The following is a 17,722-nucleotide window of genomic DNA, read 5'->3' as shown; positions in this document are numbered from 1 at the left end:
ACGGTAGAAACACAGGGCATAACACTGATCGGAGCCTTCTCCGGCTGAACAAAAGGTTAAACATTGACAGGTGACATGGAAAAATCACTGTGTCGCACGTGCGTGCGAAGATGATATGCAGTGGTACCAGCGTACGTACCGTACCGCACCGTACAGTCCGCTAGCACATGGCCGGTCGGGAACGGGTAGCCTTGTGAACGATCCAGTGGATAAAATCATTATGTTGTGCGATTTTCGGAGGTTTCAGATTTAGTTGTACAAAATGCAATGCTTTAAAAATCGTGATTATTATCTCGTGGATAGCGAAGAGAGCATTAGCGAAACATTTCACTGGCATTTGTTGGAAGAAAAAGACCATAATGCCTGATTTTTCCCCTCGTATGAATGCAAGTGGAGTAGTGGAGTTGTGTGGTTGAATCATGGACATGATTGAAGCACCATGAACGGTGCCCTAGTCTTTCTGACTTTTTCCTCGACTTTCTCAAGTAAGAAGTGAATTTCTTTATTGATGACTCCATTACTCTAACCGTAATTCAGGCGTTTTATGCAATGAAAACATTGACTATTTTTGTTGGATGACCAATGTTGGATTCCAGCCTGGGGATGTGGTGTGTGTGTCCTTGGGCAAGGCACTTTGTCACTCATTGCTTCTCTCCACCCAGGAGTTAATGGGTGCCTGTGAGGGCAGAGATTGTTATTGTGATTGATTTTAGCTGCTTTGCGCCAACATGACAGCATGGAGCTGTATACTCCCCAGGGAGCTGAGATGGTATTGCAATGTTTCATTGTCCCACTGAGCAGGGTATTATGACGTAGCGCCTTGGGCACCAATCCTGGTCGATACGTGCGCTTTGTAATTACACATTATTATATTCTCAATATTGCAAACCAAAAGTTGCCAGACCCTTTTACTGCAATCTTGAGCTGCATACTTGCCACTAGTTTAATCCAGCAATTGTATTGCAAGAAACTTCAACATAGTATGAATGACCTTCAAGCACTTAAGAATGAGTTTGCAGTGAATCATTTTGGCACAGTGAATTGGCCATTTAGGGAAAGCCACTTGGTTAACCCCTTAAGCAAGGGGTGAAATGGGGACATTCCTCCACACATAGAGCAATGACTGCACAGCCTTTGTGTGGTAGCGGGACTGCACAAAAGCAGCAGCTGTGGAACTACCCACTAGCTGTGTGCCACGGCATACCACAGCTGGCAACTGCATTCCAATGAGGATTAGCGGCCGCGGCCATGACCGCTTCCCAGTGCGCATGGGGTTAAACTTCTGACTTTTTTTTTTGAATAAGAAAACTACTTCTTCGTAATGTTTCAGTATAAATGCTAATCTTAACTTCTCTCTGTGTGTCTCCAGGATGACGATGCAAAGATTGATCACCTGAGGCTCAATGTATGGTGCAAAGCCATACTCAAAGATGAGTAAGTCATGGTCTTTATACTTTTTGGGAGTTTTAACTTGTTTTTGTAATTTATCGTCTTCAAACCCTTGCTTGATGATGGGGAATCATCTAAACAGTGGTAAATGTGAGTGGCATAAGAGCAAAGGTTTCAGGAAACTTCTCTGAGAAAATTGTGACAGGGTTTCCAAGCTCTAGTCCGGGCATGGAGGTGTTGGGCATCAATGGACATGAAGACTTAGCAGAAAACAACTGTGTGCTCCAATGTATAGGGATCGACCTGCTTAAACATTGACATGGCCGTGAGTACAGCAGTCCAATGAACACCTTGAGCCATGCATGCTGCACACAGAAAAAAAAATGTGTAGCCACAATCAGTTGTGAATCCTTGCTTGGTGGAACCACAAGCCATTCAAAAGTTTTAAATATTCATTAACCACCTTCCCTCACAGCCAACCTAGTACGGCAGATAGGTGATGGGATTGTGCCTTTGATGATACAAGCATGGCATTTGGCGCTCAGTCAGAGCATGTCATGACAAAAATGGTTGGCTATAGGGCCGTCACAGATTTGCCGTTTGAAAAAATATAAGTAGAATAACAAGCAATGGCAGCCATTTTGAAAATTGCTTGTAATTCTAATTCTACCTATATTTTTTTCAACGGACAAATCTGTGATGGCACTTTAGCCAAGTATCTTTCTTAAGAAATACTCTGACTGTGTGCCAAAGGCCATGCTTGTATCATCAAAGGTACAATACCCCCGAAAATTTGCCCTACCTGCCCCACTTACCGATCCTGGCATTTCTGTTTTTCAAGTGAATCATTTGCGAGCTCTCTGTGTAAGTGCAGATACATTTTTTGTGATTTCAAGGTCTATACCCTAAGACCTTATTCGAAAAGTATGTCTCCCTCTTTTTGGTCGTTTGCGTAGTTGGTCAGCTGACAGAGGGACTGGGGTGGACCCTTTGGAGCATTATGAGGACACTGTGTTCTTCAGAACTGCTCGATTAATACTGGAATCTGGTAAGTTCTGATAGAAATCCATGTGAAATAGTTAACATTTGTCCAGATTTTTTTTTCTGGATTTCTGATTTCAAGATCCCCCCCCCCAAAAAAAAGCCTAAATGAGAATTTTTCTTCACATTTGTTTTTGTTCGAAGGGTAGTCTAAAAGAATTATGGGTGTGGAACTGTGCATTGGAACCATGTACCTGAGGAACCATGTCAGGAACCAGTTCCAGATTATGGACCGGGTACCCTTAGCAAACTTTATCAAATTACATAGTAACTTAAATCTAAAAATTAATGTGGCCTGACGTTGCGAACTTAGCAAGTTCTTCTTCAGAGGCTAAAACAGAAATGACAGAGGTACATACATTAACATGGGGGTGCACACAAACATGCAGGGCTGAAAGAAGAAACACAAAAGAAGGATTAGGTGGGAAAGGTGTGGAAAGATGCAGGGGAGGGTGGATGAGAGAACAGAGAAACAAAGGGAGATGGCAAACCACAAGGGGTCTGGTATAAACAGGGGAGGGACCAGAAAGGGGAAGGATCAAAGGTCACAGGGAATGGGAACGGACAAAAGAGTGTGAGAGTGAAGGGGGATGATGCGGGGGGGGGGGGGGGGGGGGGGACAGTATGGAGGTGGAAAGGGATGAAAGATGGGGGAAGATGGGTAAACACAAACAAGGAAGACCAGGTGGATTATCTGTAACAGAAGACAATGGAGGAAGAAAAGGATTAATCATTTCCAAGTTGGATGTTGAGACCATGTGGTTGAATAGTTCGAAGACGATTCATCCACACTTTCTCTCTGCTGAGGCGAACTGAGTCCTTGCGATGGCCAAGAGATTCAATGCCCTGCAAAATCATATCAGAAATGGAGTGGTTAGGCAGGTTGAAGTGATGACCAACAGGGGTGTCTAGTTTCTTAGTTACATAGTAACTTCTCAGACAATGAAAAAGAAATGTTTTGAATGCCACTTGTGGGAAATTTTCAAAAATGAAAACCAGGATACATGGGAAAACCAAAACAGATTTCAGTCATTTCACACTTATGTGCATTTTAACGTGCTGCAGATGACGCTCGCAAAAGTAGCAGTTTACACCATAAAGCAATGCAGCTCTTCAGACAACTTCTGCAATTTGAATTTTGGGGTCGTTTTCTTTTTACAGGCACCTGGGTACCTGGGTACCCATGCTTTGCTTCAATTAGGGTACCCGCGTTCCCGTTATACCCATAAATGCACACGACTAAATGGGATTACAAGGATATTTTTAGGAGTGCCTTTAAGACAAAAACATGTATACATCTACCACATAACCCAAGGCTGAATATTTGTGGATTTTTCATTTGCCTCCAAAGTAACCCTTGAATGGAGCAGGGATCCTCTGTAGACATGACACTGAAGGAGGAAAACAATTTTTTCTCTTCAAAAGAGGCCTCTTAGTTGGACCTCATACAGACAGGCAAACAGGACACTTCACAAAAACAGTAGAGATTCCCAAGAATATTGTGTACAAACAAACAAATACACCATCTTAGCAACAACCCGGCATTGCGCAGCGTCGATGCATATGCGCATTCCTTCACTAAATGCCTGGCTGTGTAGAGACGTAAATGACGCTGCCATGACTATCGGAGCGTACTGCGCGCGTATCAAAGACAGCTAACCATGCAGTTAGCACGCCATATATGTTCGCGTTGTCTTGAAGACTGTGCTATGTCTGTACCATATGGATACTAGAAGTTTCAGTTTTTCACTAAAGAAATTGTATCTTGTGTTGTATAGGAACAACAGAGGTACGTACATTTAATATAAGTTCTTGCTCTATAACATGACGTTGAAATGTCGTGTTTGAAAGGATTGATTCTGAAAAAAAAAAAAAACATTCAAAATTAAAAGTACTGCATCGCACATTAAACACATCGACTGCAGTCCTAATTTATGGGTGGCTTGTGTGATATGTCGTAAGGTCACTACTTACTTACATACATTTGCATTGAGTTCAGCTCATGACTAGAGCGCTGTCTGAAATCAAGTTGTTCCCGAGTCGTCAGTCGATCTTTTGCCATCTGGCGTGCCTAGTCGCTCCTAATTGTTTCAGACGTCAAACTATTCATGTACTAGATTCAAATCTTGCCTTTAATTTGGTTCAGCGCAGCTCTGGAACACCTGTCTGAACCGGGGGTTAGCCAAGTAGTCTGGTTCCCAGACCAAAAGATTCTGACTATTCCTGTTGAATTTTAGGTCCGGTAGCCTCCGGTAATACATTGTATTACAATTTACGTCACGTGACTAAAACAGGAGGCATTCCTCCTTTTTCCGAAAATGTCCAAAGTTTGCCGAATTCATTTCGTCGACAATCGGAAAGTGCCTGAGTATTTCCAACTATAATATAGGTTTTATAACTGCTAATTGCTTATTAAAACTTAAAAAACTAGTTGATAATTAATATCCATTGCTTTTATTTATAAAAATTGAAATTTAACGACGATTTTGTACTCGGATTGTATACGAGGGGCGAACTTTTTGCTGCATCATGTACTACATGTAGTTTGAATTTGACGACCGTTACCGGCATTTTCCAAAACTCGGCGTGGTCTCAATTCGGCTCCGCCTGCTAACAGTGCTATTTGGGTGTCTAACTTTGAAGATCCCAGGTCAAAATTAGTCAACGTTTTCTTACAAAAGTATAAAACTGTATATCATAACTGTATGATATATGAAGCAAGTGATTTACTTTAAAAATTTGATCCGAACAATAAAAAGCTTTAAGTGATAAAGTGAATTCGGAAACAAAGCCGTGCTTTGAAAAAGGGCCTGACGGAGGCTGCCTGACCTACAATTTAGACGTGTGGACGTCGGGGGAAATTGTCAGGCCGGGGAACCAGACTATTAGCCAAGCAGCATGTGAGTTGGCCAAGCGAACCTTTGTCCGAGTCTCAGACAACTACTTTTGGACGTGGAATAACATGGTTGAAAGGAAAACGCAAACAAAAACCTCAAGCAGCATTGACCAACATAAAAAACCAGTAATTATGGAACTGATACACACCATGAAACCCAAGATGTCAAATTATTGTTGCACAAAACGTCTGACATTGGCACATTAGTGTCCATTCGTGATTGGTGAATCTTAAGTTCTGCCGATTTTATACTGTGCAAGTTTAAGATATATATTGTCCCAATCAATGCAACGTCAGACATCTTTAGGTTTGCAGTGAGAGTGTGTGATGTCAAATCCAGAGTTGTAACGAGTCACTGATTTTTGTGACTCGAGTTGAGTCGAGTCATTTTAAAGAAGTGACTCGAGTCGAGTCGAGTCATTAGGTCAAGAAGGTCGAGTTGAGTCGAGTCGAGTCACAGTGTGTAGTCGAGTCGAGTCGAGTCAAGTATTTAGCTCGAGTCAATTCAAGTCACAAATATTTGAGCACTATACAATAAAAAAACACAAAAGCGAAGTTATTTTTGGCTTTTTAAATATTAAATTCAGGCTATTACATGTGGCGACACCAAATTTGACTCTTAATGAAAATAAAAAGGGGGTGCCAGCTGATCGTCATTCAACTAATGGGGACACTGATCAAACCACGTGTGTATATGTATACAATATTCGCAAAAATTCTAACGTGACGTAAACAAAAACCGGCACCGGCGTAAGTCATTGCAAATATTTATCGCAAAGTTTTGCTTTTATTTTTGGGACTCGAGTCTCATTAGCCTTCCTCGAGTCGAGTCGAGTCATTCTGATGAGGGACTCGAGTCGAGTCGAGTCACCAAAAATTGTGACTCGAGTAGGACTCGAGTCGAGTCATTGATTCGAGTCATTACAACTCTGGTCAAATCCACTGGCAAGCCCTTTGAGTGTGGGCTCAAAGGGTTAATTTTGTGCTGCTTTGTGTAAATCTAAAACCAAAACTCTAATTATATTTTCTGTTTGTCGACCCAGGCGCAGATCTGGAATACTATCTTCCTGACGTGGACGCCCTGCTCACGAGTGACGAGTTGAAACCTCTTCAGGGCAATGCCAACTTTCAGTTCATCTTGAGGGCAGGATACGAACAAATGGAACGGATTGTAGCATAAGAATCCAAGTTTAAATCAAGTCGGTCACAATAAGTCACCACAAGTCATTCACAAGTCATCCACAAGTCAACCACAAGTCAACCACAAGTCAACCACAAGTCAACCGCAAGTCAACCGCAAGTCAACTGCAAGTCAACCGCAAGTCAACCGCAAGTCATCCGCAAGTCATCCGCAAGTCATCCGCAAGTCATCCGCAAGTCAACCGCAAGTCAACCGCAAGTCAACCGCAAGTCAACCACAAGTCAACCGCAAGTCAACCGCAAGTCATCCGCAAGTTATCAACAAGTCAACCGCAAGTCAACCGCAAGTCAACCGCAAGTCAACCGCAAGTCAACCGCAAGTCAACCGCAAGTCATCTAGTCTGAATTCAAGTCACAGGCTATTCATTAAAGGGAAGATACAACATTTGCAAACATCAAAAAACGAAATGATCAAATTATCACGAAATACCTCACTGGATTGCTAGGGAATGACAGCCTGAAGAATCCTGTAAAATTGTGGCTCAGTGTGTGCTGACATTTTCAAGAAACAAACTGTTTTTTTTTTTAAAAACTGCTCCTAATCTTTCATATTTAGTTATTCGGCATTTTCTTTGCAATTGATTACACGCCTATGAAGGGGTACAAGCCTGCTAGAGGGATTCTCTGACCTTCAAATTCTTTACATTTCTCTGTTTCATCTTAAGTGGGCCAGGGAACCAGACTATAAGAACATGATTGGTTTTCTTGGTTCTCCAGCATATACAAGCCCAAAACATGAAACAAGTCAGTTTAACAATATTTACTTTAACAAACTAATCCTCCAAATCCATTTATTTCTGGAAATTGCAGCAACAGCAAATGTTGTACGTTCCCTTTAAAGTGAATTTCGATATGAACTGTAAAAAACAATGTTTCAGGAAACCAGTCTTAGAGTAGCAAAAAACTTTGCCTGTTAAGACACCAAGTCATTTATGACAAATTCACAGCCATTTTGTATCGGGAATATCTATGCATCTCGTGATCTGTTTATGTTTAAAACAATACTCTGATTAATTAGCTAATCAACATGTAGCAGTGCTGTCCTTTTCTTTTTCAAAATTCCAAACTGAAGTGTCTAATATGCTCCAGTGAAACCATTGAAAAAATGATAAACAGCTTAATATCCATTTAGATGTGGAAGATTCTTGCTCAGTTTATTCAGATGGATTTTATTTTGTTACGTTGGGCATTGGCAAACGGTGCCAGAGTTCAGGATTATGGAGCTTGTGTGCAAACACCAATCTGATTGTAACACAGAAAACTACCGATTTTGATGTTATCTGGTAACTTTCCAATGGTCTAAATGTACTAAATAGTTTTGAAAGACAAAGAAGAAACACAGAAAAGCTTTCAGTGCACTGTATTTGTGTAAGGTTAAGGGATGTGAGCATGTTTGCATTACATGTACAGTTTATATTAGGAACCCTTCAAATTTCCACGACTTGACTAATTTTAGAATTTTATGGTATGTTTTTTTGTTATACATTTCATTCATTCATTCATTCATTCATTCATTTCTTTTATTTGTCTCAGATCGTGGCCCGGGGGCCAAATTCCAAAAGACAATTACATTACAATCAATTCTAAAAACGATTAAAACTTGCTTAATACCAAAAAAATTAGAAAAATACTAGGTAGGCAATACATTAAAATTATACGTAAACATACATCACATAACCAGGGTGACAGAACTTCAAGAAAGGAGGGACAACGTGCAGCCCCCCCCCCCTAAAAAAAAAACCATTGCGCACAATAAAATCACACAGAGCCGGCATTTAAAATGTTAATGAAGTAAGGGATGGGACTTTGTTGGAAGCGCTTGGTTCTAATAGGGAGTTGAGTAATGTGGTTACTGTTCCTTAGGTTCCTACTATGACTTGCTAGCCTCGTAGGGGGGAGTAAGTGAGTTGTTCTTGAATTAGTACCAAGTGCTTTAGCAAATTTTAAGCAGTGTCCTACTCTTCTGCTATCTAGTGTATCTAAGTTACATAGGCTGAGCCCATCCAAGTATGAAGTGTACTGATTCCCCATGATGGTCCTACAAGCTCGTTTCTGTATCCTTTCAAGGTCATCGGTTTGCCTTTTGGTTAAACTAGAATGCCATACCACATCTGCGTACTCGACCATGGGCCTGACATAACTGTTGTAAACAACCAAAAGTTCCTCGTGATCAAAGCCAAATCGTACTTTTAGTGATCTCAACATGAAGAGGCGTTTGTTTGCTTGTTTTACCATGTGATCAACTTGGGCCTCCCACTTAAGATCAGCTTGAAACCAGAGGTTCAGAACCTTGGCTTTGTTGACATACTGGAGCTGTTCAGAACCGATGAACAATTCAGTATGAATTGGGGCGGATTTACTGAAGCACACTTCAAGAACCTGGCATTTACATGGGTTTAATTTCAGGTGTTTATGTTTTGCCCAATCTGTGCATTCATCCAAATCATTTTGCAAACTGGTCATGCCATTGATTTTCCTATTTTCAGCAAGGGAAAGATCATCGACATATTTCCAATATTCGGAATTAGAACTCAGAGCAGCATCATTAATCATAATTTGGAAACCTACAGGTCCTAATTTAGTGCCTTGAGGGACGCCTCCATTCAGAAAAACATAATCAGAAGTACCATTGTTAAACCTGACACATTGCTCACGGTTCTTGTGAAGAAAGTTACCGATGCAAGGAACGATACTACGATGCATACGATACTACGATGGGTATGGTAATCCCCCGTTCCACCCCTGCTACTGTACAGGGATTTACGCCATGCATGGCGCTTGCTGTTGCGTGTAGGTACCCCCAAAAAGATGAATTTACACACAATGTTTGTGTGTGATCTGGTACACGGTGCCCGGTGGAGCGTGCACACAATAGGGAACAAAAGATTGTTAGGGTCTGGTGTGACATATGGTGGGCCTGGTGGTAGCAGACCAGTAAATAAACTTCCATAGACCCCAATGGTAAATGCTCCCACTTTAGCTGGAGTTACCCAGCCCTGAGTTTTATCATTGGGTTGTCTATAAGGGGGGGCTGGGTAACTCCAGCTACTCCCACTTCAAAAATTCGGGAAAAAATACTCACAACTCTCCAAGGTGTTCGAGACACACATCAAATTAAAGCTTATTTCATCAGCTTTCATTTTCTTTTCAATTTTCCGGAGGTCAACTGATGACTTTTAGGAGAAATTTCCATCTGAAGATGATCACCCCTGAAAATAGTCCTGAAGCCCATCGCCATTTTGAAAAACGATGCCTACACTCCATTACAAAATAGAGCGCTTTTAGGGTCCAAATTACATCAAAATTACACAGAACTGCAAGCTCCCAGTCCTATGCACGGCTTCCACCCATATTTTTTTACAATCCCTCAAGTTCATGGCCCACAGCATGCTCAAATACCGAAGATTTTGAGGGCATGCAAATCGTGATTTGGCCAGCGCAGGCAATTTCGGACCGATTTACTGGTCTGCACCCTGGTGTGCCCTATTCATGGCTGGGTCTGGTGCCCTATGTACCAGGGTCTGGTTTAATTTCCCGAATTTCAGTGACCTAGGTATGGTGTGACCTAGATGATAGGCCTGGTGCGCCATAATTTCAGGATATTGTGTGACCTATATTTGGTGGGCCTGGTGTGCCCTTTTCATGGCTGGGTCTGGTCAACCCAGGGGATCTGGTGTATCCCACTATATTGTATTTCTTTGCCAGTTTGCCCATGGTATCTGGCAATGTTGTGTTGAATAAATAGCTGTGGCAAATTACATACAAACAAAAATGATTGTGTGTTGTGTGTTTTATATCAGTCTGAGAATAAGAGATTTTATCATTTGAATAAATGATCAAATGCTTTATTATCAAAATTTCTCAGTTGGTGTTTTTTTACTTACGCATGTGTGACAAAATGCTTAGGAAATTGCCACAGAAGCACACTTGAATATCACATCAAATTAATTAAATGCTGTGTACATGCCATTCACATAGATGAATAGGTCTCCACAAGGTTTTCACGAAAAAGATATATGGATTTTACTCAAAAACTAGGAATTTCCAAGGTGGGTTGATCAGTCGCAAATGGAAGAGTTTTAGAAAAGGGATATCAAGTCCAAATTTCAGCCAAGGAAACTAATTCTGGTTTTAAAACTTCACTTTCAAAATCGAAAACTTTACTACACGAGAACAAAGAAATGTCTCCACAAGGATACAAATTCTAGAGTGTGTGTGTGTGTGTGTGTGTGTGTGTTGAGGAGGGAGATCAGCTTATGAATGAACCGCATTGTAGTTGCTGAGGGGATTTCACTTTTGTCGATTATCTTTCAAGTGCAACGGGGCTATTATTTGTGTACATGTATTACAAAGCGTTTGGTTGTCAAATGAACAGTACTCCTTCGTGTTCGATGATGAATACATCGATGAAGCCACTTTTAATGACAACCACAATATCTGAACTGTTCTCGTGGCCGGCGCTTGTACTTTCACAGGTGGCCTGTGTGCGCAATCAATTATTTTGTTCTGCAATCCGTCGTAATCGCTAATTGCTCTTTTACAACCACCCGAATTGAGTTATACGAATTCGTAAGAGAACAGTGACGGCAGTCAAACACGAGGCAAAAAGGTTATAAGGGCAGGCCCGGACGCGAATTTTTTTTCTCCCAAACGACCAGGGTCACCGTAAGGTCATGGACAAGTTCTGCTAAATGCGCTTCAAAAATCTGTCAGATTTATTGAAAATCTGACAAATTCCCCAGAATTACTCGAAATACACTGTAAACACTAAAAATCACATGCAGTTTTGTAGTATTGCCTTAGTTAAGGTTCAAGTAACATTATAAACAATCTATAGTCACATAAAGATGATATGAAATTATTGCATAAATTTCAGGCAAAACGCGGTTGCGTCACGGCGAAATCCGGTTCCCAGGGAACCTCGGCACCTAGACCAACCTGTCCCATTATGCAAGGGTTTGTTTGAAAAGATTGGAGCTTTTTTAAACAAATGTGTACGTATATCCTGATCACTGCACTATCAGTGGGCGCGGCTTCAATTGTGATTGGTCTGATACGTCACCTTAAATTTCCACTAAAACCAAGTTGCAACGAAACGGCAACTGAGCTTGGGAGTTGGGCCGTGGTCCAGAATCGAATAATTCGGCCGAAAACCGAGGATGTTCAGTGTTGCTAAAAACTTCGTCTCTTCAACATCTTAGCATATGTCGAATGGTTTGTGTTTAATGAACGGTAAAGTTCATTATTTGAAGTTACTTTAAGGATGATGGTTTTGTGAGATGAGGCTGCCGAGGCAAAACTGACTTTTAATTTCGAATAACATAACGCTGTTAGATAAACTGACGGGAAAGCTCTTAGCGATCAATTATGACTGCTTCAAAAACGCACTGCATTTTATGTTTCGTCGTCTTGCTTGGCCTGTCGAAGAGTTCGCTACAACAAGGTAGGTTTATAATTATCATTAACAGAAACTACAGTTGACCTAGGAATGATACCGGTATTCTAGGTAAGAGAAAATGCACAGGTCACGAGTCTAAGTTGACGGAATGCTAAGTTTTTGCGAAAATCAGAAAGAAGGTGCGTAGAAGAAGTTTTCCGTCAATATAGGCTTGTTCACTCTCACACCACAAGACATTTTGAAAAAAAAGAGGGGGTGGGGGACAAAATTAACCCTTCTTAATTTTATTGTTTTATGTTCCGTCTTTTTTGGTTTGAGGGACGTGGAGACTACTCAAACAACGACCCTCCATCCGACACCTTTAGCTAGCATAGCTGAAAAAGATCATGTGAATTTCGGATCTTGAGAGGATGGTTAGGGTGTCGTTGTTGGGTCTTGACGTATTAGCTGTGTACAAATGTATATTCACATTTTTTGGTGGGGGGGAGGGTAATTTGTCCAAAAACCTATTGGACATCGAATACCAATTAAGTAGACGTATGTTAATGTCGAATATCAAACTGACACACTTTACAAAAATCTCTATAGGGCCTATAATATCTTTATATTTTACTTCGACATTTCTGTCGCGGGTTGTGGGAAAGGTTACATAACCCATATAAAATCCACAATCGCTTTAAAATATTAAAACAGGAATATTTATATATAAACTAACTAAAATCGGGTGGGCAATAAAAAATATTTGGGTAGAATATAGTAAAAATGAATTAAAACATAGGCCTACTTCCAAAAATAAAAACCACAAAAGAATACAAAAAAAGAATTATTCAGGAGGACTGAATTTACAAAGGCTGTCTGCATCAATAAGGTTGTTCATTATTTTATAGGCCATTACAAGTCTCAAGTACTTTCGTCTGTTTTCTAGTGACGTCCATCCTAACTGTTGTAATAAGTCATTGTATCCAGATTTCCAGTCCCTGCAAACCATTCTGGCACAACGTTTTTGAACGCGCTCAAGCGTGGCACAGTGGGAACTCATATAAGGGTCCCAAGCCATGCTACAAAAGTCAAGATGAGGTCGGATTAGTGATTCGCAGAGCCGTGTTTTTGTTTGGCCAGAGCAGTTTGCGAAGGACCTTCTAAACAACAGTTTATTGCATTTATTGCATACTTCATTACACTGGTCGTTCCAGTTTAATTGCTTGTTTATCATCACTCCCAGGTATTTTTCACGATCCGTCTCCTGCAATTTTTGGCCCTGTAGAAAGTAAACGTAATCAGTGGAATTGCGGTTTTTTTTCGACATCTTCATAATTGTGCACTTGGTGATGTTGAAATCAAGCAACCACTTTTTAGACCAATCGCCTAAGACTTTTAAATCATACTGGAGAACATTACAATCTTCTACAGACTTAATTGACCGATAAACAATGCAGTCATCTGCATATAATCTAATAGTAGAATGCACATCCTTAGTAATGTCGTTAATAAAACAATTAAAAAGAATAGGACCAAGGATTGTCCCTTGGGGGACACCTGATTTGACGGCACTCCATTTGGAAAATTCACCATTAAGAATGACTCTCTGCGTTCTAGCTTCAAGAAAATTCATAATCCAATTCTGGTTACGATCACCAAGACACAAACTTTTTAGTTTCTTGCGAAGAAGAATGTGTGAAACGGTATCGAAGGCCTTGGAAAAATCCAAAAAAGCAATATGAACGCTGGAGCCAGATTCTAAGGTGCTACTCCAATCGTGGATTGCGTCAAGTAGTTGAGTCTCACAGGAGCGTTTCTTTCTTTCTAAAGCCATGTTGATTATCATTGAGGAGGTTATTGTCATTCGAATGCTTGGTGAGGTGATTGGAGACGATTCTTTCCAGTAATTTGCTTATGACTGATATGAGGGAAATAGGTCTGTAGTTAGAAGGGTCATCTTTTTTTACCCTTTTTAAAGACTGGACAGACATTCGCTTTACGCCAGTCTTCGGGAACTTCGCCTGTGGATAAAGACAGATTAAATAACATGCAGAGAAATTGGGCGAGTGGCTCAGCGCCTTCTTTCAGAATTTTTGGAGCAATGCCGTCAGGCCCCTGTGATTTGTTCACATCGATGTTTTTCAGCAGTTTACAGACTTCATAGACACTACAATTGATATCGCTCATAACAGGAATATCATATCTCTCCGTTGTAGGAATTCTAATAGGGACTTCTGTTCGAAAGACGGAATTTAACTGGTTATTTAGTACCTCCGCTTTCTCTTTCTCATCTGTAATAATATCACCATTTCTCTGGCAAAAGTGCATCACGAGCAAGGCGAGAAAAATGTCACTATGTGCCCAACCTGAAAAAAACTTAAGTATATTTGACCAACGAGGATCGAATGACTTGTAATTACGAAACAGCTTGCCATGTTAAAATTGGTATATGTATACAGCTCTCAAATGAGTTCATATGGAACATGCATGTTATACAAATATTGAGTGGCTCAGAGTGGAATGGGAGGAATATTATCGCAAGGTAAAATCTGGACTTTTCTATTTCACGAGGCGAAGCCGAGTGGAATGAAAAAGTCCAGATTTTACCAAGCGATAATATTCCTCCCATTTCACAATTTAAAGCCACTCAACATTTGTTTTTATATAACTGACATTATAGAATCTTGTCATTTGATTTACACTTTAAAATAACCAACAAAATTGGTGGGAAGTGTATTTCTTCCAAACCACCCATTCACGAAATGTTTCAAACCAACTCTGTAAAGTTCTACTGCCTCTTGAGTACAATACGCGCAACGCTCAACTCGCACACCAGCACGCATTTGCACACACAAATACCGCGCCATAAAATCGATGCTGTAGTCCACTCATTATTTTGGGGTCCGCTCAGAAGTCCGACGCCTCATAGGTCCGACGCTTCATAAGTCCAACAAAATCGCATCCCCTGTAAAGACCCATAAGCCGACGCCTCATAGGGTCGACGCCTCATATGTCCGATAGGTCCGATGCCTCATAGCTCCGACGCCTCGTAGGTCCGACAAATTAAACGCCTCGTTTTTCCGACGTCGGACTTATGAGGCGTCGGACCTATAAGGCGGAATAAATAAATTGTATGCCTCATAAGTCCGACGCCTCATAAAACTTGTGAGGCGTCAGACCTATGAGGCATCGGACTTGATACGGCCCCATTATTTCCCCCTCAATTGTGGGTAGCTGCAACCCTCAGAAAATTAAGACTTCAATGTATCGACCTCTTAAACCGTTTCACTGATACCGTTTCACACAAAAAGATACTGTTAGTTTTTGTTTTATGACGCCATTAAAATGACGCAGGGGGCAAGTTGCGTAACATGCATAACTTTCTGCTGATGCATAACTTCTGATAGCATGGATCTACTTCAGTCATTCGATTTTTTTCAGATCTGTGAAAGAACATGGCCTTTTAAGACATGCTTCATTGGAGTATCAAAGTTGATTGCTTTTAAAGGGGGGAAATCATTAATCCAGGTCACTTACATTTAATTTTGAATCACCCTGTTCGCGGATTCCATTGTAGAAACGGTTTTCTTATACGTATTCAACGTGTACCACTGGGCCCCAAATTAAGAATCATCAGTAATCACACCCGAACATTTACAAGAGTTCACATTTGCAATTGGACTACAGGCGATACTGACTTTAAGGTCAATACTGCACACTTTTTGTTTGATTGCGATGACACACCAATCGTAAATTCTAGCTAGGGCTGTATTCAAGTTTCTCTCTATCTCTTTGTCACTGGTGGAACTACGTGTTCGAGTCACCCGGAGCATGCATGAACAAATCACACTCTTTAGGGATACAAAGCGGTAGGCCACGTGTGTAAATAATAAATAACAGGGAACTTACATTTTAGCCATCTGGTACGACGGTGTTTAGTGGTATAGGGCCTCAGATTATGGAGGACGAAAATTGGCCATCTTCTTTTCTGCTACCAGAAAAGCAAAAAAGCAGATTTTACGTTTTTGTATACAATGAATTTTTCAACTTTTCTACCTTTATGGTACCTGGAAAGCAGATTGAACGCTTTGTAAAAACGCATTTTTCTGCTTTTCTGCCACCTGAAAAGCAGATTTTACTGAGCTGGCCGAAAAGTAGCCTCTGCTTTTCTCTTTTTTCAGAAAAGCAGAAAAGTGGATCTAATGTTTTGACCACAACTGTGCATTCCACTTTTAAATACCAGAAAAGCAGATATGACTTAGGCGGGCGAAAAAGTGGCTATCTGCTTTTCTGCTGAAAACTGAGCAGATTATAACGTTCCCAAACGCAATTATGCCCAGTAATCAGTACCACCAAAAAAATGGACGATTCCAATAGTGACATCGCCTCCGTCGTGCGTCATCACCGCTCATGCCCGAAAATCCGTCCAATCCACAGACCGTTTTACGCACAACGAAGACATGCTCACGCCTCTCGCATTGTGATTGACACCGTGGAGTTCTGGATACGAAACTCCGCGGAGAATGACGACTCACACAAAGAAACCAAATTTGAGGGAAAATTCCTTTTGATTATGCGACTTGCTGTCCAAGGAGCCCCTTCCACGACCATTTTCACCGTACGGCGAATGTTTATCCTGTCGGAACTAAATCAATATTAAGTTCGGATATTTTCCCTGATGACGTCATCATTGTATACAATTTATACTGAAACTTATACAATCCGAAATGGTGCTTTTTTTGTTCAAGTTAAAACAAATGGTTCCACTGGAAACGGATGTATATATTTCTGTTCAAAAAAATATTGACAACTTAAATCGCAAATAAAATAGTTCTATAACTCAACAAACGATGTAGCTCTAGTTGTACATGGGTCATTTCATGTCAGACCAACGCACTTTTTTACCTCATGTTTTCCGATTTTGATAGAAATTGCTGTGCTTGTAGGTCCTGATGAGCAATGAACGCACACCATTTTTTAGCCCGATCCGACCTACCATGTGGTCAGGGCAGAAACCATAAAAAATGGACATTTTTAGAGTAAAATCCCACCCTTTTAGAAATATGTCAAAACCATGTCACTTTTCATCGAATATATGCAATTTTGGTATTAAAATAATAAGAATTGCATGCTCAAATCAACTCTTTGGTCAAAAATTAAATTTTGAGAAAAGTAGGTCATGTGACCTTTAATATGTTATCGTGACCTTTGACCCACTTTATGTAATAATGTATCTTTCCGAAAATCAACGAAATGAAAATGAATTGATAGAGCAATGCTTTCCTCTATCAGAATCCACTAAAAATCAATTGGGGTCTTCAAAATGTACATCTTTATGACCATTTTTGTACAGTTGGTAGGTTACGAATGGTTTGGGACTTTCTCATGTTTAGGGCTGATGAGGTCTAACCAGACTCATAATATGAATTATCAGCAGTGGCGCACCCAAGATGTTGCTTTGGAGGGGGGGGGGGGGGGGCTCATAGTTTTTTGTTGTCAAATTTCTAGAAGATTGAAAAACAAAAATTACCCCAAAATCAAACAAACAAATTGACAACCTTGGAGGGGGCTGGGTTCGAGCCCCTCGAGCCCCACTGATAATTAATTATCCCACGAGCGCTCTTGGAATATGAAACAATGCAATACTGCTGTGACCCATATGCCACCCGACGCACAACATTATTCCGTGTTCCACGAGCGCAAGTGGGATAACGAATTTATCTTCAAGCTAACTTGATGTCGAATGCGTACGTAGTGAGGATGTACGTTCAGCACAAAATGTAAAGCACACAATACATGTACATTCGATATCCGGGGTG

The 17,722-nt window shown here is 40.7% G+C and overlaps 1 protein-coding gene across 1 annotated transcript in view; it reads left to right on the top strand.

The window, feature by feature from the left end:
* Window positions 1–6,521, top strand: part of LOC119740797 (nuclear pore complex protein Nup133-like) — a 45,592-nt gene extending 39,071 nt beyond the window's left edge. The window contains exons 31-33 of the mRNA XM_038216224.1: window positions 1,370–1,434; window positions 2,346–2,437; window positions 6,370–6,521. Of these exons, the coding sequence (XP_038072152.1) occupies window positions 1,370–1,434; window positions 2,346–2,437; window positions 6,370–6,506 (294 nt within the window). The 3' untranslated portion in view covers window positions 6,507–6,521. The remainder of the gene's footprint in view (window positions 1–1,369; window positions 1,435–2,345; window positions 2,438–6,369) is intronic.
* The last annotated feature ends 11,201 nt before the right edge of the window (window positions 6,522–17,722 follow it).

This window comes from Patiria miniata, unplaced genomic scaffold (genome assembly GCF_015706575.1).
Source record: "Patiria miniata isolate m_02_andy unplaced genomic scaffold, ASM1570657v1 HiC_scaffold_5, whole genome shotgun sequence".
Lineage (NCBI taxonomy): Eukaryota > Metazoa > Echinodermata > Asteroidea > Valvatida > Asterinidae > Patiria > Patiria miniata.
Note: the sequence above shows the minus strand (reverse complement) of the source record. Positions and strands in the feature narration are given on the sequence as shown.